At 31.6% G+C, this 22,331-nt stretch overlaps 1 protein-coding gene across 2 annotated transcripts in view; it reads left to right on the top strand.

Moving 5' to 3' along the window:
* The window catches only part of LOC148619280 (receptor-type guanylate cyclase Gyc76C-like), a 58,674-nt gene that overhangs the window by 4,899 nt on the left and 31,444 nt on the right, over nt 1–22,331 (top strand). For both annotated transcript variants that reach the window (XM_088578990.1, XM_088578991.1), the window contains one exon: nt 2,180–2,837. In XM_088578990.1, the coding sequence (XP_088435116.1) occupies nt 2,457–2,837 (381 nt within the window). In that variant the 5' untranslated portion in view covers nt 2,180–2,456. The remainder of the gene's footprint in view (nt 1–2,179; nt 2,838–22,331) is intronic.

Here is a 22,331-nt window from a genome sequence, read left to right as displayed (position 1 = left end):
TATGAATTATTATACATTATCTATAAGATTTTGTGGTCCTTGGGGTCCTGGTTTTAGGTTTAGTAATTGAGAGCTGATAATACGGGTTCCCTAAACGATGACTCATATAACATACATTATAACTTCGTACATGTATATTTATGTGTCTTTTTTTATCTAAGCTTAAATATCAAACCACCACATCAGCCTTTTTGTTCACTGTGCACAAATAGTAATGTTTACTTTAAGATTATCTTTACTATAAACAATGTGCTTCATGAAAACTTGTGAACACTCTTTCACTAAGTTTATATCTGCTTCTCTGAGATCTTTTCGACGTAAAAAATGCAACAGGAAGCAAACAAAAATCGCCTTTAAGAAAACTTTCATTGCAACCTTGGAAAAAAGATTATCAGAAAAAAATAATGAGTCTAGGGAAACGTTCATGAAAGCTTTTTAAATGTGATACCAAGACTATGCTTGGCTTGCGCATACATTTCTTGTTCTAGTAAATATGACACTGTAGACCGTAATTCTTATTTTGTCTAGGTATCATCCGTATTATTTTATATTTTATTTTAAAAGCAATTAAAGTAGTTCGTAATCAAGGTTTTGTTCAATAATTTTCTTGTTATTTCTTTCAGGGAAGCTTGCGATTGTTTCTCATGTCTTGTTTATGATATGAGTGAAATTTCTGTTGATATGATCAAAGCAATATGCCAACGTTATGATCGAATAAAAATCTTACAAATTACTCTAAACTCATCATTAATGACTTTCTCAACTTTTAACCTTTTAGCTACTGTTATTTTTGCATCATGCACTGATAATTAGGATACGGCTAGTTTCCATCGTGTAGATAACCTCTAAATATTATTCCATGAGACACGGGTTTATTGGATAACTAGCTAGAAAAACTATTTCCATGGCTCATAAATTGAGTATTTATGTTAATAAATATGTAAAGGAGATAATTACTGTTTGAATATCTAGAATTCATACTGTCCGTTTTATCTCTGACCAAGATGTATCTGCAGCAGGACACAGAATATCAACTTGTTATTGTAAGGTCGACCGAACTTTGACCATTATTTTTCTCTGTCCGGAGCGAGAATTCTGATTTAAGGGCAAAGATAAAGTTAATTTGGCTTTTGTTAACGGCATCTTTTTTCTTCAGAAACTACAGAATACCATACAAAACAAACTGTAAAAGTCTGAATTGGTAAATCATTTTTAGGGGCAACAATAAAGTCCAAATTACTCATGTCATTGAACAATGCAGTCTTATAAAAATGGTTTATCAAGTAACATAACGTAAGGTTACACAACTTATCAGAAAATTGTGATAATAAGAGGAAAATTCAAATAGCACGAAATAGTGTCGTCATCGAGCTTTGCGTTTAAAAAGTCCTTGAACAGTAAGACCGTGAATATGTTTTCTCATTCACTCCCTGTCGTGATAATTATAAATTAAACATTTGAATGAAAACGTAATTGTAATGTTAGAATGACTGTACTTTCTCCCAATATTTCAGAACGTATTTCATAAAACCTTGAGAAACCTACAGGTCTTATAATACGATCGACTTGAGTATCTTTAAACATGAATAACAATTATTTCTAAAGTTAGATTCATTTAATTCGTTTATAAATGTCTACAGCTAGTTTATCATTACAATAGAAAATCTTTTGTTTATTCCGATCAATAATGACCATAAAAGGTTGGAACAAAACGAATAAAATGATTTTAGCCGGAAAGAAAGAAACTGAGATTTTAATCACCAATCAATAGTACTTTATAATACTGTTCACGTCAATATAAATACTTAACAATCTATTGAATAGACTCCAAATTGAGTTGGAAGGGTGATTTAGCAACTTTAAATATCCGAAATAAGAAAAGCAAAATATCAATCATTTCCGAAAATGTATTGAGAACTCATAAACCAGCACATTCACATCCCTAAAATAGAGATCTATAGACTAGAGAGTGTGTGAGTTGAAGCTTATAATTAATTGTGATAGTGATTTAACGCTGATTATAGAGTCAGCTTAACACTACAACCGAAGTCAAAATTAATCATTTATCAATACTTCTACGACGAATCCCTCTTAATATGATTTAATTCTTGATGCGCCTTTAAGCTGACTGTCAGTTATTATCTGTATATGTTCAGCTGTCGATATTTCTATTTTACAGGAACGTCTTATCATTTCTAGAAGTTTTTTGGAGATTACAGTATTTGAACAAAGTTGTCTGACCACAATGGATTGTGATAGGTCAGGCAAAGATTATCAAGTAAACTATGTAATTAAACAGCAGCTTGTTAATGTTGTCCAATAGAACTGCGGCGATCCCTGGAGATTCGTGGAACACTTCTAGGAATAATAATAATGACAGTGTATGAATAATTAAGACAGTAACATGATTGTAACTTTTCTACAATGCTACTCGTTTCCAAAGGAAAAACTTAATTATGTTCAATACTTGGTTTTGCGTGTGTGTGTTATTTGTGGGTTTTGTTGTCTTGAAAGTTGTCTGTGATAATGAATTAAAGAATATAACAGTAGGATATTTGACGGTGGATAAACGAACACCTTGGCAAAGAGACACTCAGGGAAGACTTATTTCTGGGGCTATATCATATGCTATAGACCTGATAAACAATGATACATCAGTGTTATCGGATTATTTCATAAACTTAATATGGGGAGATACAAATGGGAATACGATCAACGGAACAAAGTTATTACTGGACCAGTGGAGGAAAGGGGCTGTGGCATTTTTTGGCCTAGAGGATAGCTGTAGCGTAGAGGCTCGTGTAGCAGCTGCCGTCAACCTTCCTATGCTGTCATATGTAAGTATCCTTTTTTTATCATGAAACTATTTACATTCAGTTTTGGCCATTTTGAAGAGGCTTCTTCCCAGTCGAAATGTCAGATATCAAGACAAATGATAACATAAAACTTATATACTTAAAGTAATGGAAAACGAATCGGATATCATGAATGTCGTGCTTTATATGAAGTTCTCCATTAAACACACTTTATTTATTGTCGTTTAGCATAAGCAGTGAAGCTTTAATTTTTATATTATTTTGGACGTGTGTTAATCAACTCGGAATGTTACATACAGTTATTACAGTATCAAAAGATAGACATTACAAATCTTACACGCTTCCTGTTGATTAGTAAAATAAAGAAATGATTTAAAATAATAAAAAAGGATGTTATCAAACCAAGATGAACCTAACAAGATTTACGTTTTCTTTAGGATGATTATTCAATAATTACCTCAATAATCTAAGTTTTAGTATAGGCACACTGGCACCAGATGTTGAACTTGAAGGGTAAACAAGAGGATAACTCCATTTGATTTTAATGTGTTCAGATAAGACAGGCAAAGTTAGAGTAACAAATGAAATTAATTGTTGTAATTTAAATTCCTGGTAGCTGTACTACAATAACCCAGCGGTATGATTTATTGGTGATTAACAGAACTATTACCGTTACATAACCAACATCAAACGCCACATAACATACAAATCTTTGTAACTGTGATATTATTGAGAACTAAATCATAATAAAAAAAAACGTTTGGCAAGGAACCTATTCTATGTGGATTCTATTTTTTTTTAAATCAAACTACAAAACAGTTTTCCTTCAAAAGAAAAGCCTTTACTTGAAAGTCGGTTATAAAAACTGCAACGAAAAAAATATTTTTAAGTATGTTATAGTCCACTTTGTTTTATTATAATATTTTCATAGACAAAATATGATACAAATATTGACATATGTAATTATATGAGGATTGTACAACAGAATCTATTAAATACGACAAAATAAATAATATAATTCAAACTGTTCACTAAAATGACTGAAAACAATTTGTATAACTAAGGTATATGTATGTATGTATGATTAAAATGGAAATTTACAGAGTTTGGACCAGATGCGACTCAGTTATTTACCAGTGTGTCTTTTATAAATCCCTTGAATGCAAAACAGTAAGATTATGTCAAATGAAAAATGAATACGAAGTGTCATTGATCTCCCATATAAAATTGCCTTATACCAACTTATCGATTAACATTAAAACCTTTAAAATAAGTATTTATTCTTTCCATGTCTTACAGAAAAAGAACAAGTGTGATCTTTAATATCTTTTTCTTTAATTTTGGGACTTATTTAAAATCTTTTTTGTTTCTTTTTATTAATCAAATCAAATATATATAATAAATAAACAACACTTAATCACATTAACTAGTAGTGTTTTAACTTTGTCATTTTTAAAAACGAATTTGGATATAAATTTCACATTTGAAACTGTAGATAAAACCTATTATCTTGAAATCACTTATGAGTAATTGACACATTGATGCTCGTGTTAATGTACCATGTACTCATGTGTCAGATGTTTCCAAAGTATTCTTCGTTAACCGCAAAAGTTACGAAATTTTGTGTGTTAAAACATCGAAGAAAAACTCATGAGCGGCATAGAGGCTTTGTATAGTCAAAGTTTTTATCGGTATAAAATTTTAAAAAGACTGATGTATTTCTTAGTCATCGTTATCTGTATCACTTAATATCTACGAGTAAACATTAGATTTTGTTCTGGTCAATAAGTTATACTATACTAAAAAAAATGTATGTTATTGTTTTTATCCATTAAAAAATATACAATTTTTTTGGTTTTGTCTTTGGCGACCACAAATGGAGCTCACAAAAAACAAGAAGTTAGCTTTTGATAAAAAAATGGATAATTTGAACACGATGACTACAAATATGTGAACAAAAAACGAAAATCATCTTTCAATTGTCACGTTTCTTGTTTTTACTTTCGCTCGAGAAAGTAAAGAAAAAAAATCCGAATACTAACATTAATGAATTGTTAACCGTATTTGTATATTGACATCAACGAATTGTGAACTCTAACTCGTATAAAGATTTTTAACTGATCAGTGCAGTTTACCTCGATTCCGAAAAAAGAAAAAACCAATATGTAGCTTAGAGATCATTTTATGCCTTGAACATTACATTCCGATCCGTTTATTGATTGTAGAGCCCAGAGAAATAAATGATGAAACAAAACTATGTCTGAGGGCAAACTTGTATTTAGTTATTCTGCAAACACTCTCATAACCTTCTATTTTACCTATCTACCACAAGGACATATATAACGCACCATAGTTTATGGTATGGTCTTTTTAAGTATGTTTGGATTGTTGATTTAAAAGTATTGAATTGTAATAAGATCTCTCTTGTTGTACTTTCTGTAATTTTTTTAACATTGTTTTGAATTTGTTTTATGCATTGTATCAATTCGGAATTTCTGTCTTGTCGATCTTTACTCATTCCGTTGGAAGCTCAGATCTCTTTCTTACGCTATATCCCTTCTATGTACTACTGGACTTGACATTATATAAATGTTTACCCTACTGATGGATCCGGTTCAATGTAGTGTTACCAGTTATTTGGAGTGTTGATAGTTGTTATTTCTATTTCAAAGACTTTCAAGATCAGAATATTATAAATGTTTTTTAGTCCTTTTACTTCACAGTGAACGAAATTATTTTTATCAGTTGTAGGGTAGGGAAATATACTCTTCTGAATGCTTCAAACATAATAATAGAACAATATGCCACATATGCACTGAAAGTGTTTTGTAGGGAACCGAGTGTCTCGTTTCTTGTTTTGTTTTATTCTTTTATGTTTGTTAACTAGATATAATATATAATAAACCATGTTCTGTAACCATACCGGCAATTGTCTAAGTAAATAGGGAAACATAAATGTCCACCTTGTACAGTTTTATTTATTGAAAGTTGAGAAATAAATCTTTGACAAAATTGACAACCTCATAAAAAGATGAGGTAAAAGAGAATATTGTTATCGTGGTTTCCTTCGATATCTTATCTTTAATTCTGTATGATGTTTCTTTAAAAAAAGAATATCTAATCAGCAGATACCTACATAACAAATAAGGTCCAAATTTGAGCCCTTATTAAACGGATAAGAAAACCAATTGAAGTTGTCGACGAAAATGTGATATGCATAGTGAGATTATTTTAAAATATTTCCATCATTTTACGGATTTTCCCATTAAAGAAGCCTTTAATGCACTGAAGGTAAAATATTTAAGAAATGTTTCTAATTGTTTAACGGGTTATACGAAATAAGTAGGTTTGCGGCAGTTTTCACTTACGAACCTCGAAGTTTTTAAATTTTGTTAACCCAAACTATTGAGCATAAGGTTGTTTGGACCAATCGACGTTAATGACGTCATAATACTAAGCCATGTTATACAAAATAACAAAATTGACTAAAGAGAACCAACCAATCATAGGGCCTAACAAATTAAATTATAAACTTTTATTTCTTATTTTGTTATGTTCAAAGCCTGTTCAATGGGTTGTAAATTGAACTCTCTTCGACAGTACCATTGATTGACTGAGACAAATAATTTATGCCGTTTTACTCTCGAGAAATGTCTTCCAAATGTCAATTGTCAGATATATTGAACGATAATTATCTTTAGGGTTCTAACTTATAATTGATGAACCATTAACTAGACTAGCACTAGACCCGAAACAAGTCTTTTAGTAATATATTTACTTTTATAAAAGTTAATATCATTACTAGCAAATATTTTTGTTTGGTACAAAAGCATGTTTAATACACTGTAAATATAGCAGCAGTACTTTAAAATGTTAGTACTTTATATAGGACACAAGATACGTGTTTATACATTACTCTTTGTATGGATGGCTTTGTATTCGTCGTCGCTTGAAGCATGTCTTAATATTATCATTGTTATTATCTTCATGACAATTTGTGTACTGTTAGTTGCGAAAAGAATACCAGTATGACCCCACATCACCATATAGTTAAAAAAAAACACATACACGTGCATTTCAAATATATATAAATAGTTTGACCCAGGCAAATGGCTATAATATTTAATCATTGTTATAAGTGTCAATAACTATGCTGTAAATTATCTATAGAATTTTTATGTAATATCCATCATACAACCGTTTTTAGATCGATTCCTTATCGTTTAGCTCATAAAAATTAAGATATGCAGCTTGAACAAGTTGAAACATCAAATAATTGCAATTTTATCTCACTTATTTTGCGATAAGGGCATGTGAGCACTAATGATTCTATAAAGTAGCTATTTTTCTAGGTAAGAACAAAACGTTAACATCATCGAGAAAATTATGTTATGTATTGTGAAACATTTTACATAATAATGATGTAAAAACTTGATTGGTCAATGCTATGACGACTATGATGGCTTCCTTATTGTCATGCATTGTAGACATTGTTTTTCTTATTTCTTATTTGCACATTTAGGTTTTTTTTTCGGATAATGAATATACCAATAAGGAAGCGATGAGTAATAGAACTGGAAGAATATACTTATTTTATTCTACAAATTTAAGGAATCTTAAATCGTTCAAGTAATATTTTGTTGAAGTGGGATGTGATTTTTAGTTTTTTGTGGACTCTGAGTTCTCATTAACTTTTGTTACTTTGTATGTATTATTTTTGTTATATTATGTTATTTGTTTTGTAAATCTGTTTCTATGTCTAGTCGTCGTCCCTGGATTACATTCTTTTGATTTCCACTAGAATCTTGGTTCCCCTGATTACTCTTTCGTATAATTGAAAGAAGCTATGCCTCATATTAAGACAACGTCATTTGTAGACATGTTAAGAATGCTAGGATTTGGTTGAAAGATTAGGATTGAAAAGTTTTTAATATTCAACTCGACAGATCCATGTTTTAGAACTTAACATTTTACCATTCGTTATTTGTGGCATTTCTGTCTTGCATTCTCAGCAATGATAATGGCTTTTTCCCGGAATTTTGAAACTTCGTGACTTTTATTATAATCTGGGTTAAGTTATAATAAAAGTGACGGATAAAATATACGGAGAATTTGAATTCGACCAGCAGACATGTTTTAAGTACACATTTTTTTCGAACAATTATTTTTACATAATTCCTTTTAGACATCCATGTAAACCTGCAGATTTCACTTACTTGTTAACACCTTATAACTATTCAGTTTGTTACTATATCTGTAAGATTGATCATAAAATTCAAGTACAAATATTATAGAATGTATTTATTTATTAATTGCTAAAAGCAAATGTATATGTTATCCATTATATCTTGCTATTGTGGTTATTTTTAGTGTAATACATATTTTCCCAATATCTTTTGGAAAGTCTGGGAACTCTATAAACCTTTCAATATTCCATGTAAATTAGTTCTCATTGGTTGTAATACAAAACCCAATACAGAACATATTTTAAATGATTTCACCAGTGAAGAAGTCACATGCTTTTTAGTAGACACATGATGTAGCTGGGATTAAAGTTTTCTGGAATGTTTATCATTTAAGACTCTAACGCTCCATGTATATGCAGACCTAAATATTTAACTGCATATCATGTATTCAGTACGACACCAACAAATGAAGAATTTAAGGTCGTATTATTTCTAGACGTCAATATCAAGGATTGGTGTAATGTTAAATAGACCTATTATTTAGAACTATAATGTTTTGCTGTTAAAGTTAATGGTAATCGAACTTTAGTCCTGACATTCATGAATACAAGGGCGACATCAGCCGACATTAATTAAGGCTATAATGTCCTAAAGATTTTCAGTCAATGTTAAAGAGCCCTTTCACCAGTAATGATTTTCTGTTGAATAGTAATTATGAATCAGTTTTATTGAACATGACGATCCACATAGGACAGGGCTGCATGACATAGCTAATTAGTCTTATATAGGGCTAGGAAAGCTGGTTTGATGACAAGTGTTTTGTTTGATTAAATTGCATGAACATGCCATAATAGTATAGTGAAGGGGTAAAGTTATTTAAACCAATGATTAAAACTATATGTGGAGAGGGAGCTTTTGGTTTTTGTCCTTATTTGAAGCGACAGTTTGAAACACAATTTTTTAAATCATGATTATTATGAATATGTAAGAATTCATTTTTTTTAAATATAATCATTAATAGCAGATGTCAATTGACCACACGTATATATGAATAAGTTATAGTTGAAAAAAACATTGTGTTGCAACTGTAGAACAAACGATGATTTTTAAAAGTGTAAGACATTGACTTCATCGATGTTTTAAAATTTTCTTCACTGAAAATGCTTCGCCTGTAGATTTGGTAAATTGACACCAAAGCGCTCTAGCAGCTGTTGCTTACATATTCTTAGAGTTGTTACATAATTGACAATTTTAGAGGCAATATTCAGTGTTAATACCCCTGTGCTCTAATTCTCATATTTTCCCCCAATTAAATACAAAATACAAAATTAAAAACATCGCAAACAACATTGATATTTTTGTTACTAGGGTATAAATTCTTTTTGATGCCTAGATAGTGATAACTCCTTTGTCGTGATGTATTAAGATCATCTTACTATTTATATTATTTTTATTTGATTGTTTCTTGTTAAGATCTTAGAATGTCTCAGATCATAGACATAATATGACGGTTAAAACCCAATGTTGGCCATTTTATGATTACGATTAAAAACGTATAAAATTTTAACCAGTTTGTGTAAAAGGTCAAGATGAAAAAAAAAGCTCTTTTCTTCCACTACCTTTGTCAACAAAGGTATAGATGCAATTAATTTGTCTAATATACCCCATCACAAAAACGTAACCAAACAATTTCCCCATATTTCAAGGACCAATCAATACCGATTTTTTCATATTCCTATACTTCACATATTGCATCCAAAATTTCAATTATAAAAGGCTATTGCAGAACCTCGAGATTGAAGACTTCAAGGCTAAACTACCTGACTGTTCTTGCAAAAACTCTCTATTCAAATGTGGTCCTTCTGGTCACGTCGTTACGGGCAATTTAATCATCATCGAGAACAAATATCTGTGTAAGACACATTTTGAAGGTCCCACAGTTCTTGGTAGAGATTCCTTATACTTTGTAAAACAATAATTCCAAATCATCTCCCAAATATACAAAGGAAAATGTTTTCAAAATGCTGGAATTTTCTACAAACGGTCGGCATTCCAATGGGAACAAATTGTGCCCCTTAACTTGATGACCTATTCCTCCACTCTTATGAGGCTGACTTTATAGCTGATATGATCCGAAAAAAAAAGAACATCGTTTAGCTAGATCATTTAATTTCAGTTTCCCCTATATAGATGATCGTTAATCCTAGTTTCAGGGATTTGATACACCGCATCTATCCCCCCCCCCAAAAAAAAAAAAAAAAAATAAAAAAAAAAAAATAAAAAAAAAAAAATAAAAAATAAAAAAAAAAAACTTGAGATAAAGGATACTACAGACACTGTGAAGTCAACCACATATCTTGATCTACACTTAGAGATCGATGGAGAAGGATATCTATGACCAAACTTGACGACAAACATGATGACTTGTCATTCAGAAGTGTCAACTGTCCTTCATCTGTTGCAACATACCTGGTGCACCTGGTCCATGCTTCCAGTATTTAGTGGAGTCCGAGTTTTGTTACTTTGTATGTATTATTTTAGTTACTTTATGCTCCTTGTTGTGCTTGTCTGTTTTCAATGTCTGGTCTTTGTCCTTGGATTACATTCTTTTGATTTCCGCTAGAATTTGATTACTCCCACTACAAATTTATAATCCTTATTACATTTGAAAACATCTTTTAACAGTGTTTTGTTTTTGAAAAGAAGTATTAAAAAAGTTTCTAGTTCTGTGCTCTTGTACTCTGAATACTGAATCTTTTACTAGTACATGTTATATAATATTCTTTTAAAAGAACTAAATTTGTATGATCTCTTTGTACATGTGAACAAACATCAAAGGTGCTTCTTCTTCAATAACCTCTACCAGAAAGTCAATTATAGGTTTCCTTTGTCTGGCAAAAAATCATGGGATTATTTAAGATGGACTTATTTTAGGTTATGTTCAAAGTGAACCAAATTTTATCCGATTTTAGATTTCTATACAGAAAAAATATTGCGTTTATTGGAAAAATATTTCCACATTTCCCTTATGTTTTAAATATAAAATCTGATGAACTTTTAAAAAAACAAACTAATTAAAAAATTGGGGATTCCTGACGAGATGAACAAGACACTTTCTATTCCAACGCACAAAATTAGTAAGGCAATGTTAATAATAGACGGACTATTTTCTTTTTTTTTCTTTTTCACAGTGTACTTTAATGATGTGTTTAAATTGGTTAATGTGTCTTCATTTCGATGTTTGCCCTAAATCGTTTGTATATAGAGTTTTTATTTACTGGTTTTTTTCAGGATTGTCATTGTTTCTTTTTCACTTGATCAACGTAAAAACCTGTTAAGTGTAAAGTTATTTATATTGACAAAAACATGACTGATAACTTCTCTATTTCAGCTGTCCTCACGTTTAAGAATAGTTTTGTAAGACTTCATACAATCTGTTTAAAATGTATATTTTGTCTTAAAACATCTATAGAAACAGGTGTTTGATATGCATAATACTGCAAATGTTAGTTCACGTTATATATGAAATCAGAAAACAGGTATTTACACGTTAATTGAATCAACACATTACTAAAAACCTACTCTGATGGTACGAACATCATTTATTAGTGATTGACATGGAGGCTAACATTGTTTGTAATCATTTGCTATCGTATAAAACCTTTCGAAATAGAAGCAAATTAAAAATAATTAAGGCACAATGAATACTTTTTGTTCTCATTCCAACAAATTTCCATATTTTCAGAACAGGGCATTGAAAGATATACATGCCAAAAACTGTTTTCAGGTCGTTTGGAGATCAAAAGTAAACACTTCTTAGACGATTATATAACTATACAGGTGTAATTGATGAAATGTAAAGCAATCTTCTTCTGTCTTTAGTAGTCTGATTTTTATGCACTTGGCGCTGCATGTTAGGAAAGGGTATTTTGTTGCCAGTTTTAACATTCGCCATCACGAATCGTTAAAACAAAGCATTCAATATTCAAGTTGGCTTTCTGTCGAATTTAATATTAACTTATTTAATAAACAACAATTACACACGAGAAAAATGATAGGAGCTGTCTTCGTGTAGGGTCATTAGCTTCATTTCAAACTTGGTAATAAAACTGTCAAAATGGCAGACTATATAACACACACACATTATATTATAGCAACTGTTTTTGATAAGTATTATTTAAAACATTGGTTTCTTGAAGGTAGATAATCTGCTATTTTCATTTATGTTACAGAACAGTAAATATGCTTATCGACCACTTGGTAATCGTGCACTTATCCGAGTTTTACACGAAGGATTAATGTACAACTTTAGTACTATATTTTATACCACAAAATAATTCTTGGTATCGATTCTCGGGTTAGTTATTTTGCCACCTTTACTTTGGAAAAAAGGGACAAAATGAAAGAAAACAACGTCTTATATAAGTTGGAATATATTGCTGACAACTTTCAAAATCAATAGGGCGTTACTATAAGATTTTTTTCTTCAAATGTTTATATATTTGGTTCTGGACCTGTGCACCTCCAACTTTTATTGCAAACTTTAGCAACCACCGAAGGTATTTTTATACCTGCAATAGCCATTAGTGGCATTAATCAGATGTAGATTTGAAAAAAAAATATACAGAATATTTCTCACATCTTCATTTTAGAGAAAGACCGATGAAAACATTCATTATTTAAAACTATTTAAAAAATGATCACAAATACACTAATACACACCCATTCTTCAATTCTTTCTGAAAATCGCATATGCAACCAGAATACTGATATTCTACACTAAATAAAGTTTGATTATTTGACATCACCTCATCTAATTTATCCAATTGAGACTGAAATTTTAGACACTGCAGAAACACTGACATCTGCTTCTAATCTTGAACTTTAAAATTAACTCTACGATAAACTTTGATTTCTTAAATATCCACCTCATTAGAGAATCTATGGCTGATGTTGTGTGTCATATAGGAAACGGAAAGTTGAAAGAGTAATCAAGGGAACCAAGGTTATAGCGGTAATCAAAGAGTAATCAAGGGAACCTAGGTTATAGTGGTAATCAAAGAGTAATCAAGGGAACCTAGGTTATAGCGGTAATCAAAGAGTAATCAAGGGAACCAAGGTTATAGCGGTAATCAAAGAGTAATCAAGGGAACCAAGGTTATAGCGGTAATCAAAAGAATGTAATCGAGGGACAAAGACCAGACATGGAAAACAGACATACACAACAAAGAACATAAAGTAACTAAAATCATAAATACAAAGTAACAAAAGTAAATGAGCAACTCGGACTCCACTAAAAACTGGGAGCATGGACCAGGTGCACTGGTAGGGTATGCGTCCTCTGCTTTTCTAGAAACATCCACCGAGTTGAAATCATGTTATAGTTAAGACCGTAGAACCTTAAGAATGCCAATGAATCTATAGGCAACAAAGTTGTTCTGGTAAAGCGATGGAATACCAAACATTTATTGAATCATTTTGCTGGTGTGACCGTCAATGATTAACATAGACACAATGATGCTTCTAAAACAGAAGTGCATTTACCAATGTAATTTAAACATTATAACATTAGAAAAATTCGGTACAGCATCCTTTGATCTTGGACCCAATGAATAAAGATTAAAAACGAACAATTTATTGTTCATCTTGATAGATGTCGCCTATTTTGATATATTACACAAAGGAAATGCATCATATAAGTTAGGCAGTAAGATGTCACATACCAGATTATTTGACAGCCTTATCTAAATGGTTCGTTATCTTAAATTCAATTGTAAGTAATTATATTTAAATAGCAGTCCTTATAAAAAGCAGACAGGGTGATTCATGCATGTCAAAAACCGCTATAGACCACATAAGCAGCCTTAGTTCTTCATTTGGATGTTGCATTTTTGAGATAAAATTAATATAGATTGTACATGAAATTAGTACATTGCAAGAGTTATCGTTATTGATTTGGTTTGATTTGGTTGATTTTATTGGGAGGTTAAAGTGTAGTTTTCTTAAAAGCACAGATCTTAATACAGAAAAGACTATTGTCACATTAAAAGTACAGCATAGGTAAACCAAAAAAGGCATCGCTTGTTCTGTGGGCATTTCTACACCATGAATCACCTTACTATAGGCAGTGTCTGAATTTTATATGGACTGGTACTTAAACATATAATATATTCTAATCAAAAGTAATTTATTTTCTAGAAAAAAAAAACTATTCAGCCACGTTAGGTTGTGTTATCTATTGTGTTGTAATATTGAGAATCTGTGTCTACCAAATTATACTTCCCGTTAATGTAGACAATGATTTAAATATATCATGTTCACAACAGTCAATAGTATTTGAAATGTAGAATTCCATCGTGTTACACATATTTTGCTTTTAAATTCTAATTGGAAAGGCAAACCATTTTTTAAGATAAGCGTTCATGTGTATACATCGAGGAATACATGTAGACGTTTATGTGTATACATCGAGGAATACATGTAGAGCGATTTAATCAACACTTATTAAAGTAATTAATTTTCTTTAGAAATAGAGTTGATTTAAAAAAAAAAAAAAACAAAAAAAACAAGAGTTATAAAACAGGAATAATTGTAATCAAATGTTCTTTTCAAAATCTTAGTCAGGGAGCAGGACAAAGGAAGATGTCAATATTTCTTGTTTACGTGGCATTTTTCTTTTTTCCAAATCAAATTGATTTACATTATTTATTTTGAGTTAAGTTTTTGTGAAATAAAATCAAATTTAATCAAATTATGCTATATATATATATATATATATATATATATATTTGTGTGGTCCATTGTTTACCATTAGTTTTGTACAAAAATGACAATTTAGCTGCCTATTCTTCCGTGTTTCCATATAAAGATAACCTTATATCAATAATTGATTAATATCTATAAACAGAATTAGTAACATTTTATAACTAATATAACAATGGTTTCTCTAAATTATTTCCAGATATAACGAGTACATTATTGGAAAATTATCTTTCTAACATATAACAGTGGTGGTCACTTAAATTGGAATCGTTCTGTATTTACGCCATCAAAACCATCAGGCTCGTTCGTTATTCCTGTCTTTTTCATACGATTCGTCTTGATCCCATAACTAGTATATTAAAAAATTGCCCTGTGTTAATAGTGGGGGATAGGTCTGGTTGATTAACTGTGATGATAAAGATGTGTATTATTTCAATAGAGTACCTACTACATGATAGGGAATGGGACTACCCAGGTCATACATGATAATATATGCTGATGATGCAATTTTTATAATTTAGGTGATTGCGATTATTACCGCAGTGTTTCGATAGGTTTCCCGATAACACAGATTAACATGAAGGAAACACATATGTCCATGAAAACAGATACAAGTTCTGATATTCAAGATTTCAGATCACCCCAATTTTGTTTTATTGCTTGATAAAACAAAAAAAAATCTAGTCTTATCTGGAAGATAGAAATTTTATATCGGCCTAGCAAATTATGATGACAAAAAAGTAAAAATGAACATGCATTAGAAGTATATTTGACACTGTATTCTCTAAACTAAGAATATAACTTAATAAATTTGATTCACTACAGTAACGGATCAACCGAGAAATGAAAATTCCATAGGCTGAAGATTTTGGTTTATTGTAAAGATAAAGAGAAATTTACAATTCGAAAGACAAAGTTATCATGTAGTTCTTATGGATTCAGTTTCAAATTTCCTTTTGTAACTTTGTTAATTTTAAGGTCTAGGTCTGACGCGGACTAGTGTCAGATATATCTTTAATTTTCAAGCTCAAATGAGATTATATGAGGTAATATTCCAGTTGTTTTTTTTACAGATATTGACATATTTCGGCCAAACGATTTTGTTCCCATAAAAATTCATATGAGTTCTAGTAACATAAGAGTGAGAGTTCTCACATACCGAATCATTTCTACTGTATGCCAGAAAAGTGTTTTTATAGACACATTCGCGAACAAGATCACACAAAACTGAATTTAGTTTGTCTTTCTCTGATGTGATTTAGTAAGCACGAGTTTAAAAAGTGATGTAGATGTGCACTAAGCAGATCCAAGAAAGTATTTCGGTTTTGCAATGACACTTCTTAAGTGTTGGTATCCACCAAATAGAAGAGCAATTATCACCTAAAATAACACTACTAAATGGCATGAGAAAAACAGACATATGATTGTCAATAATGTACTGCTTGGGTATAGTGCTGATTGAATATGTTTGATTGCCAAGTTAACTGTCGAGACCCATTTCCCTTATATAAGACAATTATTGTTTTTTACTTTTTGATAAGAGAGTTCTGATTTAGAAACGATGATTTTATTGTTCATTGATCAAACCAGATTTGTATTTTTTTATTAGTTTCTTATATTGAATTGCAACGATACATTTCAATTGCAATATCGAATAATTTCCTTCTTTTAAGTATTACTAACAAACATCTTCAGATGAAATTAGACAAATTAATTTGTCCTAAATAAGGAACTTGCTAATGGCATTTTTCGATGATTTAGTTTTCATGCTATGAATTTAGGATTTGCCTATAAAGTTATTATATATTCATACCACTGTTTGTTAGTAATGCAGTTTTGCTTTATTAAATAGCTAATGTCTTGATAAACGAACATATTTAAAACTTCCTTAATCACTAACTCTGTACATACGTTAAAAATTTAGACAATCACTTTTGAAATGCCTTTCCGACAGATCGATTTTGAAGCATTCATGTTTCAAATGTTTCGATGAACTGTTTTGTTCAACGTGTCATAGTTTTTCTTCTCTCTTTCGTCTACCCCGGACTTGACATTTTATTAGCAACGCGATGGGTGTTTCTATATAAGCAGAGGACGCTTATCCATCCTACTGCTGCACCCGGTCCATGCTCCCAGTATAATTGGAGTGCTCATTTACTTTTGTTGCTTTGTACGTAGTTTTGGTTATTTCATGTTCTTTGTTATATGTGTCTGTCTTCCATGTCTGGTCTTTGACCCTACATACATCGGAAATCTTTGGTTTAGTGCTTCCACGATAATTGACCGTAATGGAGCTAGTACACTTCATAGAGAAACCAATATATATCTTATGTGAATTAAAGATAGTTCTGTACTTTGTACTGCATATTAAATTTTAATTCAGTTAATCACTTGTATGGGACAATCCATGTTTAATTGTTTTACAGTACAGATAGTTAACATAAACATTCTACCTTGAGTCAATATTTAGGTGCTTTAAAGAACTGTATGTCCGTCTAATCAATATTAAAAAATTTTGTCCACGTGTAATTAATAGAATGATATTCGAGATTTTTTTATTCTGTTATTTTCATTTTACGGTATAATTTTTTTTGGAAAATGTGCGTAGTCACAGGTGCACCTGGTCCATGCTCCCAGGTTTTAGTGGACTCCGAGTTGTTCATTTGCTTTTGTTACTTTGTATGTATGATTTTAGTTACTTTATGTTTTTTGTTGTGTATGTCTGTTTTTCATGTCTGGTCTTTGTCCTGGATTGCATTCTGTTGATTACCACTATAACCTTCCAACTTAGATTGGAATAAATATCTATTTTTTGTGGTTTTCAAATCTAATAATGAGTTTTTTTTTTATCACTAATGATTAATGTTTAAAAATACTTACTTTATGTTTTTCATTTAAGAGATACATGTCATTTAATAATTACAGATGGTCAAATATAGACAAAGTGAATTAAAATTGAAAATGAAATGTTAGAGTGCTCTTGACCATATTCTTGAACAAGTTTTTTTAAGTATAAGCGTGGATTTTCACAAGAAACCTTTCATTTGTATACTAACAAGAAGTGTAATGTTAAGGTTATATAACTGGATATTCATTTTGCTCCACGAAAGAGACGTCAATTCTTCTTACAAAGATATTGTCCAAAGTGAAAGACAGCAAACCAGTTGCAGTACCACCTACTCTCGTAGTTGCATAAATCATGTGGATACTTAAAAATTCTTAAGAAAACCTAAATGCGCGTAGTTTTGCGGAAATTTGTTGACTTCTTCGCTATTTACACAATGTTGCCACATGCTAAATTTGAATCTCGTTTTAAAAGGACTTATTCATAAATCTGTTACTGATTTGAGAAATAATGTTATTCTATGTTACAAATCCACATACTTTTCCAAAACATCTTAGATGGGTGAAGTGTGTTTCACAGAAAAGCAGGTTTGCAGCATACTTGATTTCCTCATTGATACTGTAACATATTTGTCACCTTTGGAGGAGCTATTTGTCAGCAACAAGTTGACATTCTAATGGGAACACTAATTGCGCTCCTCTCCTAACCGACTTTTTTTGTATTCTTACGATAATGATTCTTTTCAGAATCTCATAATGAATAAAAATATAAAAGATGCAAAATTCTTTAAATTCACTTACAGATATGTTAATGATGACTGTCCATTGTTCATTTGGTAAACGGTTACCTTTAATATACCCACAAGAGCTGGAGACTAAGGATATTAAAGATAAAGCAGCTTGTGTACCACCTTTAATATCTACATCTGGAATTCGACAACAATGGTCATCTCAGTACTAAGATGTATGATAAAAGATACGATATTAGTTTTAAAATTATAAACTGTCATAACCTGTGCAGCAATATACCTTCATCTACTGCTTATGTATGGTGTTTATATTTCACAATTGATTCGTACGTAAGAGGAAGTACTAAATACTCTGATTTCCCTGAACGCCGTACATATCTGCGTAACAGACTCCTGAATCAGGGATATGAGGAAATGCGTCTCAAAAGGTCTCTTACCAAATTCTTTTTCAGATATAAGTCCTTGGTTGAAAAATACTCAGTTTCTTCTAAAACAGTGAGTAATGATTGCTTCTTGTAAATTATTCCTTGTACTGAATTGTCCACTTATTTACCGACGATAACACTATAGCATGCAAATGCTGTTTGATCACAACCTGTATATTCGCCGCAATGCAAGATGGCTGTTTGGCGCGCTGCAAAAATCCAGATTTAACCCGTTATTTCGTTTGAATTGCAAAGTCAAGTCAATTGTGGTCCCAGCTACTCCTGTGATGTAATATATATTTTGTCAGATTTATTTGGACTTGACTTGATTATAGGTCAGATAAGTGTTCGGTTATTTGGTTGTTACCCTTATTGACTCAATTATATACCTGCAATCTCATTTATATCAAATTGAAGAAAGGTTTTATGTTAGTGTACTAGGAAAAATCAAGCAAACCAACTATGTTCTAGTTTTTAATTGTCCACATAAATCCTTTTCGGGGAAGGGGTTTAATTCAGAGCATCAACTTCATAAATAAGCATTTTACTAGACGAGTTATTTCAGAATCTACACACAAATCGTTCTTATGTCTTACTAATCACTTATCAACTTATAAACAAATGTAAGACGATTTAGATTTGTACGAAATAACAGTGTAATTACCGTTTTCAGTAACCGTCTTTATAAAAATCAGACAGGAGGTGATTCATACATGTCAAAAACCTTCGAAATTTATTTTCTTATTTATTACAAATAACATAACCAGTCTTAGTTTGTCATACAATGTTGTAAATTAAATTATGTAGATTTTGCATACAATTGGCACCTTTTAAATGTTATCGTTCTTGACTTAGTTTAATTTTATTGATTTTCCTTTCCTCTTTCGTCTAACCCGGACTTGTTGTGATTGTCTGTTTTCCATGTCTGGTCTTTGTCCCTGGATTACATTCTTTTGATTTCCGCTAGAATCTTGGTTCCCTTGATTACTCTTAAATATATGTTATAAAATATAACAAAGTGTTTGTCTTATCATGAATTACAAAATATTTACAGACAAAACAGCAATATAAATCCCACAATACTTTTTTCACTGGGACCAGTATAAAAATTTGGGCAGTGCAGCCTTAGTCGTCAGGTAAAACTTAGTAAATATGCAGGCAAGAGTGATAACGTGTCTAGGTAGCACGGAATAGGTTTTCAGGTAAGTCGATTCATGTTGACTTAATTAATAAGTTAACAGAAAAGAAATAAGTACAGGACTAAGTAAGTCGACACAAGGACTTAGTAAGTCCATTGTTTTGGTTCCTACATGTAATAATATCATCAACCGAGACGTTTATCCCAGGATCAAGAAAAAATGTTTGATAATTTCTAATTCGTACATTACATATTATATAAGTAGGTTGCTATGACATGAAAAGAAAATAGTTTCCGAAGTCGGTCATGTCTTGTGAAATAAGCTTAATAATTTCATTGTACCTTATTCGTCTAACTTTGTATCCCAGCTGTCATAGAGAAAAGATTCTGGTAATAGATGTGCCAGTGGTAACTTATTTGTTAATAAGAAAACCTTATTACTAAGTTCCAAATTTGTAATTGTAAGAGATTCACGCAGTATTCTCTTTAACTCATTTGTACAGAAGGCTATTTAAATTATTTATTGCGATAGTCTTATTATGCACGGCAAGAACCATTACGCTCATTCCAATAAACTGGCTCCAATTCTTTTTGTAATGCATAGTGTATAATACATGCCAAAACATGTACCACATGTCGTATCAACTTGACACTCCCATGTCACCCAAAATGACAGCAGCTATAGGTGTTTTATAGATCTAAGGTTGATGAAGTATGTGATATTTTTAATATTTTAATAATACTTAAGTGTGTTCACAGTAGTGAGACTATGTGAAGTATGGGATACAGGTATAGGGGTGTAATATTGGTTATTTGATATAGGTCTATGGGTGTGATATTGGGTATGCAATATAGGTCGCCCCGTGCAGGTCCGGGTGTTAAAAGAATAAGCCTGCAGCAGTGCTAAGCTTGTCGTAAAAGGCGACTAATTAGTGCTCAGAACCCTAGCCGGGGGCTAGGGCACTCTGCCCACAGAACAACTGGGATGTGTGCCCCAGGTGGTGTAATGGGGTACCCCTGGCTTGTTACATGCTGGGGTTGTCAGGCTATAATACGGAAAACCTGACCGCAAACCATAGTGGTGCACCGTGTTGGGAAAGATGCCACGTTCCTCCACGTTAAAGAACCCTACGGTGGTATTCTCCCGGAGTAGGAACCATAGGGCTCCGCCACAGGAGGCTAAATTGCCCGACCCTACCCATCTCTCCCTATTTCCAGTGGCAATTAAAATTTGTCGACCCCATTGTCCTTGTGTCCCATCCCTTTTTCATTTCATCATCATTTCATGTTCATTTTATCATCAATTTCATGTTCATCGTCTGAATATAGTTGAAATATTGCTGCTCGGACGTTAAACCCCAACAAACAAACTAACTAACAAGCAATATAGGTCTAAGGGTGTGATATTTGGATTAAAATATAGGTCTATGATTGTGATATAAGGTATGTGATATAGGTTTAGGGTTTGATAACAGGTTTGCGATATAGGTCTAGTGGTGTGATATGTGGTTAGTGTATTGGTCTAGTGGTGTGATATTTGGTTAGGGTATAGGTCTAGTGGTGTGATATTTGGTTAGGGTATAGGTCTAGTGGTGTGATATTTGGTTAGGGTATAGGTCTAGTGGTGTGATATGTGGTTAGGGTATATGTCTAGTGGTGTGATATTTGGTTAGGGTATATGTCTAGGGATATGATATGGGGTTTAAACAATCACTAATAATGCATATACAAAAAGAGTATATTTTAATGTAGATATATGATATATTAAAATGAAAAATCAAAACATTACTATTTGTTCTCTATCTAACTGTGGTACATCAACAGTTTGATAGCGAAGGGTTATATATTTTGCTAAGTAAATACAAATAAAGCGATACTTGTATCAAATCTATCATTGCGCCGAAACGAAGTTTGTGATAAAAGAACTCTTCGAAAGAAAAAAAAACTTTCAATTAAATTGTGTTGCGTACTGTGATTCACTAATTTTTCAATAAGAGCTACAACATTTGGTATAAAGAAATGATAACCTTGAAAACCTTTTAATTTTCGCGTGAAATTCATCTTCCAGCTGTAAGGTCATCTCATTTTATGCGTCATCAGTTCAAAATACTTTTACCTATACAGTGCACCCCCGTTCCTCGCACGTTAAAGAACCCTGCTGTGGTATTCGATAGGAGTAGGAACCTTTGCGCTCCGCCACAGGAGGCTAAATTGCCCTACCTTACCCATCTCCCCTTTTTCCAGTGGCAATCAAAATTTGTCGACCCTATTACCCTTGTGACCCATTCTTTTTTTCTTCATTTCATGTTCATTTTACCATCCATTTCATGTTCATTGTCTGAATATAGCTGAAATATTGCTGCTCGGACGTTAAACCCCAAAAAACAAACAAAAACCTATACAGTGCATCT

The sequence above is a fragment of the Perna viridis genome, chromosome 4 (assembly GCF_037379345.1).
Source record: "Perna viridis isolate PV_CMFRI_1.1 ecotype Kerala chromosome 4, ASM3737934v1, whole genome shotgun sequence".
Lineage (NCBI taxonomy): Eukaryota > Metazoa > Mollusca > Bivalvia > Mytilida > Mytilidae > Perna > Perna viridis.
This window is presented reverse-complemented; position numbering and strand designations above follow the sequence as displayed.